The sequence below is a fragment of the Saccostrea cucullata genome, unplaced genomic scaffold (genome assembly GCF_032062105.1).
Source record: "Saccostrea cucullata isolate Sc308-1 unplaced genomic scaffold, CSIRO_AGI_Scuc_v1 ctg3, whole genome shotgun sequence".
Classification (NCBI taxonomy): domain Eukaryota; kingdom Metazoa; phylum Mollusca; class Bivalvia; order Ostreida; family Ostreidae; genus Saccostrea; species Saccostrea cuccullata.
This window is the reverse complement of record NW_026935858.1, coordinates 1-13,953: the sequence shown is the minus strand read 5'-3', so window position 1 is coordinate 13,953 and position 13,953 is coordinate 1. Positions and strand designations below refer to the sequence as shown.

General features: G+C 31.9%; 1 protein-coding gene across 1 annotated transcript; it reads left to right on the top strand.

Moving 5' to 3' along the window:
• Window positions 1-13,050: 13,050 nt before the first annotated feature.
• On the top strand, window positions 13,051-13,833 carry LOC134243974 (neurofilament medium polypeptide-like). The gene has a single exon (XM_062726217.1). The coding sequence runs from the start codon at window positions 13,051-13,053 to the stop codon at window positions 13,831-13,833; it is 783 nt and encodes a 260-aa protein (XP_062582201.1).
• The last annotated feature ends 120 nt before the right edge of the window (window positions 13,834-13,953 follow it).

Genomic DNA, 13,953 nt, shown 5'->3' with positions numbered 1-13,953 from the left:
TATATATATATATATATATATATATATATATATATATATATATATATATATATATATATATATATATATATATATATATATATATTTACCTTTTGGCCTTGACCCTAGAGTTTGAACCACTTTTTTGAAACTCAACCTTGGCCATAATTTTGAAATTTTAATTCTAGGACTTTCATATTTTACATGTGTACTCCTTGTGACAAGATCTATTTTGGATACTACGAATTTTTTACTTTTTGGCCTTTACCTTGGAATTTGACATGCATTTGAGAAACTTAAACATTTGACATAAGCTACCATACGGGGGAAGGGGGGGGGGTACCAGTATTTCATAAAAACATCTTTGTTTGTTTGTAGTTTTTTTTTGCATTTATATTTTGCATTTTTTCTTGCTTTATACTGCTAATGCATTGTCAAAACTTGTGGTTCACTGTGGTAAAAAAATATCTTGCAAGAAACAAATAATTTTGACCTTTTATGTAATTTAAAAGGTAAAACTAGAGGAAAATACCGTAGTGGAAGGCACTCGTTGAACATTTTCACTCTTTTAAAAGCTGGAAGTTGAGGGTAGGATGGTTGTCGTTTCCATCAAGGACAACGAACTGTATACAGGGTTATTTTCGCCCTTTCATGCACACTTGCAAACAATTTCTGTGCTTTGAAATAACTCCTTATTTTCGTTGAATTAAATGTTGAGCCAAATATTTATGTCGTTAAAGAGCTTTCATACACTGTCCTAGTGTAAAAGTAAGCCGACAACTGTAAAAGTCAGCGCTAGTTGCAAATTCCAGTAGGAAACTTGTCCTGTCATACAGGTAACTGCCTATATCTCATCAGCTGCAAAGTACCGGGTATGTCAATAGCAGTTTGTTGGGGAATATCACCTACTAGTATATAAATAAGTGATATCACTACATATTACATATTTCGAAGAATTGTATAAGTTTCTTTTAAAATAATTGTTTCTTTCTCTTTTCACAGACAAGTTCAGAAGATTCGCCAGAGGACAGTTAGTGATTCAGTCCACGACTGAATAAGTGGGGTTACTATATATTCTGGTCAAAATTCTTCATTATAATAATATTTATACTCGTATTAAGGTTCCACCATCATTGCATCTTTATTATGTGAAACTCGAAAATCCATTTATTTTCGCTTTTCCACATTTGATAAGATAAAATCGGTATAATATTCATTGCCCCCAAAAATATGAATAACATGAATTCTTTTACTTACCAGAGTTGTGAATTACAACTAGTTACAGCATTCTTCCAAAAAAAAAATGCCTCAGTTTTTATCAAATTAATTTCAGTCCAGATCAGTATTTTTGAAATCATGATAAGAAAAAAAAGTAATACTTCAATTCCTAATTAAAAACATGGAAAGTCATTTGCTAACTGTTTATACCGGCATGTATGAAGAAATTATGAAGTATCTGTGGTGCTTAAGCAAAATCTACTTTTCCGCAATCATCATTATTATTCAAAACAATTTTTTTTTCACTTTTTACCCCATGATTGTTTAATTTTGAATGAAGTATTAAACTCTATGCTATTTAACTTTGTTCATTTTACTTTTTCAATGACTCAGATTGTTATTTTCAATAATTTTTGATAAGCGTTTGTTTGTATCATCTGTTAAAAATATTTAGATCATTATCAAATGCATCAAAGCTGTTTCCTAATATTTGACATAATTTTCAATGTTAAATTTTCTGCTTTTAATTTTTTTTCTCTAACTATCCAGACTGCCTCAGTTTTTATCAAATTAATTTCAGTCCAGATGAGTATTTTTGAAATTATGATAAGAAAAAAAAGTAATACTTCAATTCCTAATTAAAAACATGGAAAGTCATTTGCTAACTGTTTATACCGGCATGTATGAAGAAATTATGAAGTATCTGTGGTGCTTAAGCAAAATCTACTTTTCCGCAATCATCATTATTATTCAAAACAATTTTTTTTTCACTTTTTACCCCATGATTGTTTAATTTTAAATGAAGTATTAAACTCTATGCTATTTAACTTTGTTCATTTTACTTTTTCAATGACTCAGATTGTTATTTTCAATAATTTTTGATAAGCGTTTGTTTGTATCATCTGTTAAAAATATTTAGTTCATTATCAAATGCATCAAAGTTGTTTACTAATATTTGACATAATTTTCAATGTTAAATTTTCTGCTTTTAATTTTTTTTTCTCTAACTATCCAGACTGCCTCAGTTTTTATCAAATTAATTTCAGTCCAGATCAGTATTTTTGAAATTATGATAAGAAAAAAAAGTAATACTTCAATTCCTAATTAAAAACATGGAAAGTCATTTGCTAACTGTTTATACCGGCATGTATATTTTAGATCGATGTTTTGGAATTCGTAAGCATTTATATACATATTAGAAGACAAAGATATTTTTGTGGAAGGAAGCAAAGAATATTAATTTTAGTTTTTAAATACATTTTCATGACTTAGTAGAAGGACACATTTAATACAGTGCATTTGTGGCTTTCAAATCTGTGTTATTCAAAACCAATGTCATACAAATATAGTAATCAAATAGGACCGTTTAAAATTTCTTAAAATCTGTATAATGAAATCTTTAAGATATGGATTATCTTTCTTTATTCAGTCCTTCAAAATAGTTTTAAGCATATACCTAAATTAGGTCTATGTTTTAAGGTTTCGTCAAAGGTCAACATGTCTAAACATTGTTTTAACAATAGCTCCAAAACTATGTGAGTTATATAGTCAAAACTTTTACAGTTTATGAATATATCATTGATTAACATATGGAAAGTATCACTTGAAAACAAATTTTTGAATAAAAATATTTTTTGAGAAAAATTGTGTCAAAAAAAAAAAATGTTCAAATCTAAAGAAAATTGCACCTGCACAATTCTATCCTTGTGGTGAAAACCATAATTGCAGAAATAATATATGTTTATCAATGAAAGGCAAGCTGGACGTGAATGGTCTCTGAAAGGCTGTTATTGAAAGCATGACATGTATAAAGACAAGACGCCTCTAATATCTGCCATTTGCATTGTACTTTCAGTTTCAAGTCTTGATATTTGGATAAAATAAAAAAAAATTACTAATGGCCATCGAAGTCCAACTTGCTCTTCATAGATAAACATAATTTTTTTTCTGCAATGATGGTTTTCAGTAAAGCATGATATTAATTAGGTGTATTTATTTGAAATATATGATTTTTTTAAAAAAAGAATTCTTCTCGAGAAATATTTTTTCTAAGTATTTTTTATCAGATGTGACTTTCTATCTGTTAATCAAAGACATATTTATAAACTGTAAAGTTTTAACTTTACAAACCACATATTTTTGTGGAGCTATTGTAAAAATAAGTTTTTGGACATGTTGACCTTTAAAGAAACCTAAACTACATCAAGTATTCAAGGACTAAACAACAAGTTTACATTTATGTTCCTTTGTTATTAATGCAAGGCCGAAGCCAAGTCAACTGAGGTAGTTTTTGATGGATTAAAAGAAAATAACAACAGTAATGAGACTGAAAAAAATGTCATCTATTGAAGTAAATGACGCAAATAAAAAAGATTAACATATTAAGGGGGTCAAACAAGACTAGAAAAAACTTCGAAAGAACACAAAAATCTTTGGTATCATATTATGCAATCAAAAGTAAATATAGCAGAAAGCAGACACTGATATGCCTGCCATCAAAAAAGGGTTGTATAAAAGCAAATACACGTCAAACAAACAAGTACTAGTATGAACACTAATACATGTACATGTATCAAAAATATAAGACGGTGGAAGAAAGGGGATGGATGGAGATTTTTTTTCGACAGAATTTTCCCTTGCAATTTAGCGTGGCTTTCTCCAGTTTCGTTTGAATCACGTACACTAACAAACAAACATCAAATTAATTGTAGACCGTCCTTCTTGCAATCCGACAACCTTGACATCATAGAGCTTTTATATTGCTGTAAACGTATTACATATGGTGGTGTATTCTTTTCAGCGTTTTTGGCGGAAAGAAACTTCCGCTAATTCAAGTACAACGCTAAATGTCTTTAACATATATACATTGATAAGGACATTAAGAAATGCGATGATTCAAATCTATTCAATTCAAATCAGTTTCGACCAAATATCGTACACGCTAAATATAATTTCATAATTTATCAGTGTAGTAATCACCCCATTTTATTTACTTTTTAGTTAGTCGTTAATCGTGAACGTTCCTAGAGTTGTATTCCTTTTTGAGGTTTAATTCTCATGACGCCGAGAGTCGTGTTTTTCTTCGTTATTAATTTGGAAAAAATGTCACAATTGAATAAAGATACATTTTTGTACATCAAAATGTAGACTTCCCCCATATATATATTTTACTGTTAAGAAAAAAAATCTTTAACTGTAAATACGTAATTTCTGGAAAATTGTTTTATTCCATCAGCTTTTCAAAACATGGCTGTATTCGGCCTCCTGCACAGCTTGATTTCAAATTAAACAAAATTTGAAATTACATTTTTTTTAGAATAACTTGTTTGAAGTATGCCTAGGTCTGAACAAGTTCTGGCAAAAGGACGGTTGAGAAATACAAGTCGATTTAACTTACAAGGTAGTATGCCTAAATTCTATAATGAAAATTCATCCACGACATAATCAAAGGACATATGGGTCATAAGTCTTTTTCATTATTGATTTTAGGCACGTATTTCGATCTGATTTTGATACAATTTTGATTAATCTGATCGATTGTACTTGTCCTTTAGCAAGCAGAACACTTTATAACGCAGTAAGTTGTGAATGGAAATCTGCACGCTTTAACCCCATTCAACTGAGTACAATTCTGTCCAAACAGAATAATTATGCATTTAACTGGACTTTGTAATTATTAGTTATTATATATTTTTTATATTATTACTCATCATATTTTTGGTCGTGTTGTTTTTATTGCATACATGTATCTTGCATGATGATAATTGGATTATTTGTGTAAAAGTTTGAATTTCTTCATTAAAATCTGATTTGTTTTCATTGCATGCTTTAATTTTTGTTTATATGCTGATCTTACTTCATTATAAGATAATACTTTGAAATCACAAAATGTAAATGAAATACTTTGATACTATATGTTGCTACAATGCACTTCTTCATTATAGGAGTATATATAATAAAATTTAATGATGTTCAATTTTTCATAAATTTAACATGATAAATTTTTTCATAAACTTATCTTGCTGTGGCCTTCAACTCAACATGTCTGCTATGTCGATACGATATAGCCTGGTGAGCTTGAGATAAAAGATACCACAGAGTCTGACACATCTGTTTCATACTTGGATATTTTACTTGAAAAAGACATTAATGGTAATCTAACAACCAAGCTCTATGATAAACGTGATGACTTTAACTGTTCTATCCTCAACTTTCCTTACTTATGCAGCAATATACCTTCATCACCTGCATATGGCGTTTATATATCTCAGTTGATTCAATACGCAAGCGCATACTCTATGTAACGTATGAACAATTTCTAAAACGAGGTAAATTATTGACAAACAAGTTGATGAAAGAATATCAGCAGACTCGATTAAAGTCATTATTTCGTAAGTTCTTGGTCGATACAATGACCTTGTCAGCAAATACAATTTACCATTGAGTCAAATGCTGACTGACGTTTTTCATATTTTTTATTTCTTTATTTATACACTGCATTGACGACGGACTTTTCTGTTATTTCCCGATCATGAAAAGGAGAACACGGCGGATGTGACGGATCAGTAGGGGGATGCATGCTCACTCCTCCATGGCACCTGATCCCACCTCTGATGTTTGCTCTGCTCCTATTTTGTATTGTTTTATGGACTCTGAGATTGAATACTGTACGTTATCTCCATATCCTTCAACCTTTTACAATGAAGCGCATTGAAGTGGTAAAATTTTCCATTTGGATGAGACGTTCTGATTCATGTTTTGAACGTCAATTTGAACATAATGACACGCCCATTTCTTTAGAAACGAGAAAGAAATATTCGTCGTAATGTTTTAGGACACCCCACTTTCCGCGACAAGCAACATGAGTTTCACTGAAATGAAGATTTTCAAATAAGAAAAAGCTATATATAGAGTCATCGCTTCTGTAAAACATGTATTGCAACGAATTTGTACAGAATTATGATTTTATCATGTTTACTGGAGTTAGCATAACACAGGTATCAGTCGAACACGTGCTTACTCGGTTGTTTATGTAAACCGTCAATTTCATTGGCGATTATATTTATGGAATACCTGTTCTACGGGTATTCGATTGAATCATTTGACCGATTTTTCCTTTCTAAAGACATGGGCGTGTCTAAAGATAGTCAAAACGCTCCATCCAAACGAAAAATTTTACCACTTCAATGCGCTTCATTGTAGTAAAATATTATAAACTCAAGATTATGATAGGTAATTATTTCAACATATGTGGAAAAAATTGCAGATATTGGAAAAATCAGCCCGAGGAAAAGCAACTGGTTTATGAAAATTTTGAGAAGGAAACATTGGAGCAGCTGAACTGCATCGTTATGGTTTTATAAATTAATCTTTGACCATAACGCTACAGATCCCGTACTGCAAAATCTGTGCAACTTACGACGCAACTTTGAGATTCTCTGCACACGGTTGAGGAGAATTTCTCGACTTTCTGGCATTGCTCAATCAACTTTCTTTAACCGTCGACCTAAAACGCCCAACACTTTAGGTCTATGCTTTTACTCCTTCATTTTAAACATATTTAAAAACCAAATTGTATATTTTTTTTACCTTCTAACCCTTTACAATCACTGGTATAGACCAATACCTCTTTTGTCTTTAATTTTCTTCCATCCAACAAAAAAGAAAACAAATCAAGAGAATTAATATAGAGACAATTAAAAAGGATTAAAGACTAATATGCTTAAGTTCTGCAGCTAGGAAAAAATGGTAATATTTTTATGTAACCTAGTGGTTCATTTATTTCAAATTAGGGTTGAAATGATGAAAGCGCTAATAATCACTAATCTGGAATTTACATCTGATGATTTTAATTTTTACGGACATGTTTAATTCGTAAAATATTAACGCGTAAAAATTTAAATCACCCTTTTTAGACCAGAATTCGTAAACATTTACAGCAGTAAAAGTTACCCGTTATACGGTATACTAGTATTTGAGGAACGTGTCGTCTGACCTTAAGGACATATGCAAGGTACCTTACCTACTGTTAATTTTTCCAGATATTCTTAATTTAAGATCATAGTACCTTCAGATGTTCATAGACAAAAAATCAGCCTGCATTACAAGGGATTTTTGGAAGATATCAAATTATGAAAAGTTTTGAATTATTAAAAAAAATATATACAAAAATTACGAAACATGAATTCCAGATTGATTCCCATCAAAATTTGTTTTAGAAGAGGTGTACAAAACCATATATATATATATATATATATATATATATATATATATATATATATATATATATATATATATATATATATATATATATATACATTAAAAGTACTTCACACAGATCCTTCATTTAGTTGAACTCTTTACCTCCATGGAGGTCGTGAGTTCGTATCTCGGCCGTGACTGACCTAAGTCGATAAAATATAGGTAGCAACTGTTCCTTTGCAATGCGCTCGGCACTTTGAAGTGAAAGTTGTGGGTCCTTCGGATGAGACCTTAAAAACCGATGCCCCGTGTCAGCGAAAAATTTCGTAAAAACATTCACAAATACTTAACTCTGTAGCCTACACATACTCGTACTCCATTGAAATTCTTACCATACGGCATCTATAAATCTAAATGTCTCCCTTTACTAAATATTAACATTTTCCATTCCCAGTATTCAAGGAGAGTTCATTTGCAAATATGGCAACTATAATATGTAAACCTGCTTGATTAGTACATGTACATGTTTTAATAAAGATAAAAGTGGTCTTTCTTTCTTTTTAAGTTAATTTAAATATTAAAAAATCAAGATGAACGAACAATAAACAATCTCATAAATTCAATGAGAAATACAAAAACGTAAACATGTATAAACATGGGCCCCTGGATAAACCAGAGGTGGGATCAGGTGCCTAGGAGGAGTTAGCTTCCCCTGTCGACCGTTCACACCTGCCGTGGACCTTGTCATAGTCAAAAAGGCCTAATAATCGGTGGAAACAAGTACGTCAAAATACAACTACAGGATAGGTTTCATTTGCCAATAAATAAAAAATACGTTTATTATCATGTTGGGTTTCAAGGCTATACAATGGTTAAATATTTAATTTATTTGAAAGTATTTGTTATTATTGTTATAAGAATTATATACAAACGATTATGTTTTTTAATAAATATCATTTAGTTTGTATATGTTTAATTTAGGATGATTATCTAAGATAAAACGATTTAATGTGTTCAACATTTAATACTGGATTGTGTGTCAATAGAAAAGTCTCTATCAACATGTTTATTTAACTGCACTTTATCCGAGGCATATAACTTTTGATGATACATAGATAACTTCTGCAGTTCAATTAAGTACGGACAGACAAAACATCTACCAGATTTTATGACAGTCTATTTATATATAAGGTAATCTGAAAACTTTAACTTTTTATTGCATTAAAGGTGCTTAGACACAGATTTGAAGTAAAATATTTCAATAAGATCTTATTTCATCTCAAAGTTATCTAAATTAAACATTTTTGGACGGGTTTAAATGACACATCCTAGTACTTTCACAAATTTTAAATTTTATTTTTCATGCTTAAGAAAAGTGGCAATTTTATTGTGTATTCATAAAAAAATATTCAAACTATAATTCAGAAAATTCAGATTATTTATTAAAATTTGTAAAAGTGCATAGATATGCCAATCAACCCGTCTATAAGTTCGAAGTTACAATAACTTCGAGGTGAAATAAGATTTTTATTTTTGTGTTATTATATTTTTGTGTAAAATGCTACTGCGATATATAAGTCGTTGCATTATACAGAAAATTTGAGAAAATCTCAACTTCAAATCTGTGTCTAAGCACCGTTATAATAAACATGGATTGCAAACATTTTTTTAACATAAGTTACTTTTAATGATTTAAAAGCAATAAATAAGCATATTAAAATTTTGTATTGAAAGTTTTTTTGAAATATATACAAAAAATATTATCTGGACTATCATAAAAACTATACATTCATGAACATGATGAATGGTTGTCCCATTTTCAATGAAGCATGGACTTGGAAAGGGAAAGGTATAGCATAATCAAGAAGACCCTAACAAAAACTCGCTACCATATTGAACTATAGTTTACTGTAATAAAGTTAAGTATCAAAGGCATCCCTACTATAGACTTAAAATTATTTTAGTTTGTATTCTGTTATTCAATCACGTAATATTTAAAGCAGTTTTTATTTGTTATTTACATAATCATTTTTTGCACATATTACGTCATATTAAAATGAAGATTATAAGCAGAAAAATACAAACATGAAAAAGTCATATTCTTTCTTGTCCTTCACATCCCTTAAACAAAGAATGATAAATATCAAATTTTAATCTAAGGAAGCACTGAATAAATATATTATTCCAAATGTCTCTATTCAAATGTTGACAATACTTACATTTTTGTATGCCTGTTCTAAGAATTTGAGTCAAGAAGTAGTTACTTTTCCATGGTGAACTATCCACTCGTATATGAAATCTAATATTCAAATCCGTCTCTATAATTTTCTGTTTTTGAATTTTGAAGTTGGTTGTGGGCTCGGAAGGGGGAGGAATGTCCCATACCAAACCAGGCCATACGTTACAGAAATAAGTTGTGTTCCTCTTCGGATATAAACCGATCAGAGGCTAGCTAATAATAAAATTGAACTATAGATAAATATTAATATTTTCCTTATAAGTATGTCATTTGAGTACAAAGCTTTGATTTTGCTGAAAAAATCATCGCATCTACATCTCCTCTTGTAATTTTGACTTTCATCGAGGATTAGATTTAAAACCGTAAGATAACTACAAGATGTGTTTGTGAAACACTGATGTCCCCGTATGGAAACAAAGCAAAGATTAAAGGTTTCTTAAATGCAAATTGCTTTGTAGCCAGGGAAGAGTCTTCTCACAAGGATGACATATATGAAGTATGATAGCCCTATCCCTTACCGTTCAAAAGTTATGGCCAAGGTAAAAGTTTTTTTCACAAGTATACGAATATCTACAAGGTCAAAGGGTCAAGGTTGTTGGTATCCAATGAAAGGTCTGTTAATGAAGAATACATATGTGAAGTATAAATGTCCTGCTATTTACTGTTCAAAAGATTTGACCAAAATAAAAGTTAAAATTCTCATGTAAAAGTGGATCAAACTCCAAGGTCAAGGTCAAATTTGGTACTCAAAAAAGGGTCTTGTCACAAGGAATACACATGTGAAATATGAAAGCCATGGCTCAAATAAATCAAAAGTTGCGGACAAACAGACAGACGGACGGACACGACAAAACTTCGTTTACGGGGGCATGAAAATCTATAATATGTACAAAGTATAATAATAGAAGGTTCAATCTAAATATTTGTATACACTAAGCCTCAGTCAAAATAAAATTTGCATATATATACTAGTATAAGGAATGACTCTTGGCTGAATTATTTGAGTATAACCTGATTTTGGTCAGTTTACGCTTTAAAATCCGCGAACTGAGGGTGTAAAATTATGCTTTTTAGCTCACCTGAGCCAAAGGCTCAAGTGAGCTTTTCTGATCACAATTTGTCCGTTGTCTGTCGTCGTCGTCGTCGTCGTTGTTGTCGTTGTTGTCGTCGTCGTCGTTGTAAACTTTTCACATTTTCGACTTCTTCTCAAGAACCGCTGGGCCAATTTCAACCAAACTTGCCACAAAGCATCCTTGGGTGAAGGGGATTCAGGCCCTCATTCAAGGGGAGATAATTGGGAATTAATGAAAATTTGATGGTATGTTTTAAAAATCTTCTCAAGAACCACTGAGCCAGGAAAGATTAAACTTATGGGGAAACATCCTCAGGTAGTGTAGATTCAAGTTTGTTCAAATCATGACCCCTGGGAGTAGGGCGGGGCCACAATGGCCGACCAAAGTTTTACATAGAAATATATAGGAAATTTCTTTAAAAATCTTCTTCTCAAGAATAACAAAGCCATAATTGATCATATTTATATGAAAGCATCCTCAGGTAGTGTAGATTCAAGTTTGTTCAAATCATGACCCCCGGGGGTAGAGCGGGGCCACAATGGCCGACCAAAGTTTTACATAGAAATATATAGAAAATATTTTTAAAATCTTCTCAAGAATAACAAAGCCATGATTGATCATATTTACACGAAAGCATCCTCAGGTAGTGTAGATTCAAGTTTGTTCAAATCATGACCCCCGGGGGTAGGGCGGGGCCACAATGGCTGACCAAAGTTTTACATAGAAATATATAGGAAATTTCTTTAAAAATCTTCTTCTCAAGAATAACAAAGCCATAATTGATCATATTTATATGGAAGCATCCTCAGGTAGTGTAGATTCAAGTTTGTTCAAATCATGACCCCCGGGGGTAGGGCGGGGCCACAATGGCCAACCAAAGTTTTACATAGAAATATATAGGAAATTTTTTTTAAAATCTTCTTCTCAAGAATCGCAAATCCCTAATTGATCATATTTATATGGAAGCATCCTCAGGTAGTGTAGATTCAAGTTTGTTCAAATCATGACCCTGGGGGTAGGGCGGGACCACAATGGCCGACCAAAGTTTTTCAAGACATATATAGAAAATTCTTTAAAAATCATCTTATCAAGAATAGCAAAGCCAGGATTGGTATTGGGACTACTTTTGGATTTAAATTATTAAATAATAAACCATTTTCTACTTTTTCCTAGCCACAGTGCTCAGGTGAGCAATGTGGCCCATGGGCCTCTTGTTTATTAGTTCCAATTTGCTGCTCAATAATACTACCGTAGTAACGGAAGTGATCGGATGCCAGGGGATGTAACAGTTTATACATAGGCCTAGAAACATAGTTGTTTGTTTACATGTAGTAAAATCGATTTACTGTTTGAAGTTAAAGGTATATTTATTAAATCTGAAATTTACCATGAATCCCCAGAACTGGGATGAGAGGATTTCATGGATTCAGATGGTTCAGCTGCTTTTCGGGGGGGGGGGTGTCCATATTATACCAGGTCATACAGAAATGATTTGTGTTCCTTTTTGGATATTGGCCAATCAGAGGCTAGATTATAACAAGATAAAATTATATCTAAATGATATATTCAGTATAAGTATGTCATTTGATAAAGTCAAAATGTACTGCATTAGATAAACCAGTTAACTACTTAATATAAGGGTTATAAAATAGATTTCGTGTATCTTATTTGATTGTAGAAAATTATTAACCTGACATTTATCAACGAATTACAGTTGTTTATTAGTAAGCACCGATGTCATATTCTAAAGCCAAATCCGTATTCGATTTTTTTAATTGCTTTATTTTCAATATGATATTTTGAAAACATAGCAATGTTTGAATTCTTTCTGATCAAAGATTTCCAAATTTATTACCCAGACATGCTTAACTTAATCCTTCAAATATCCATTTTCGGACCTCGAAGGAAAGGTGGTGTGTTATAACGTTCAAATTTAAATTACTATGGTGTTCACGTATTCACTTACATACACGTACAATAATAACATAAATTTGAATACATTTATTTTCCTATCTGCTTTTGTCATTGAAAAGAATTATGCATTATCCTAGGCAAACAATGGATGAAATAGATGAATGCACAAATTGTGACGAAGGCAGTGCTGAATATCAATGTAACACCTGTCAGGTCAGTCTCTGTCAAACTTGCAGAGATCGGCATAAACGAAAAAAAGGGACAAGCCACCATGACGTAATCAAGAACAGTTTGTGTCAAGTCCACACCAACAGAGTGTACATTTCCTGTTGCAAGCAATGTGAAGTACCCGTATGTATGACATGCATGAGAGAGTCCCATTTTGGACACGAACAAACCGACATTGACCAAATATTCGAATCCAAAATGGAAGAGTTTTTGACAGTCTTTAATTGTTTAAAAGATACCTTTACCAACAGTACAGAACTAGCTACGAAAATCGTACTAGATGAAGTGGAATGCGAAGACGAAATTTCCGAAATACAATCCAAAATAATTTCCAGATCCAAAGCTATCAAGGATGCTCTGGATATCATTGTACATGATAACATAGAAAATTTGACCGCCATAAAACGTTCCTTGATGTCTGACTTTCAAACTCGCAAAGCTATACTTTCGGATTTCATATCAAAAATAAAATATCTTCTCAATAAATATGACGATGTCGAATCAACAGAGCTACCAGTTGAGTTTATCATGACTCAGAAAGAAAAAGTGGATGCCATGAAAAAATTGTTGAACATTCCAAGATTTTCGGAGCCCTTAATGCCATGTTATGAACAGATTGACTTCCAAAAAAGTGATATTGAAATCTTATTACCAAGGGTAAGCAATTTAGGCATAGCTTGTCGAGAAAGATCTCCAAGAACTGTGTCAACTGCAACATCTTCAGAACGATCACCAGAGAGAGTTACAACAGAACGATCACCAGAAAGGGAAACAACAGAACAATCACCAGAAAGGGTGACAACTGAACAATCACCAGAAAGGGCGACAACTGAACAATCACCAGAAAGGGTGACAACTGAACAATCACCAGAAAGGATGACAACTGAACGATCACCAGAAAGGCCGACAACTAAACAATTACCAGAAAGGGTGACAACTGAACAATCACCAGAAAGGATGACAACTGAACAATCACCATAAAGGGTGACAACTGAACAATCACCAGAAAGGGTGACAACTGAACGATCACCAGAAAGGCCGACAACTGAACAATCACCAGAAAGGGTGACAACTGAACAATCACCAGAAAGGAAGACAAAT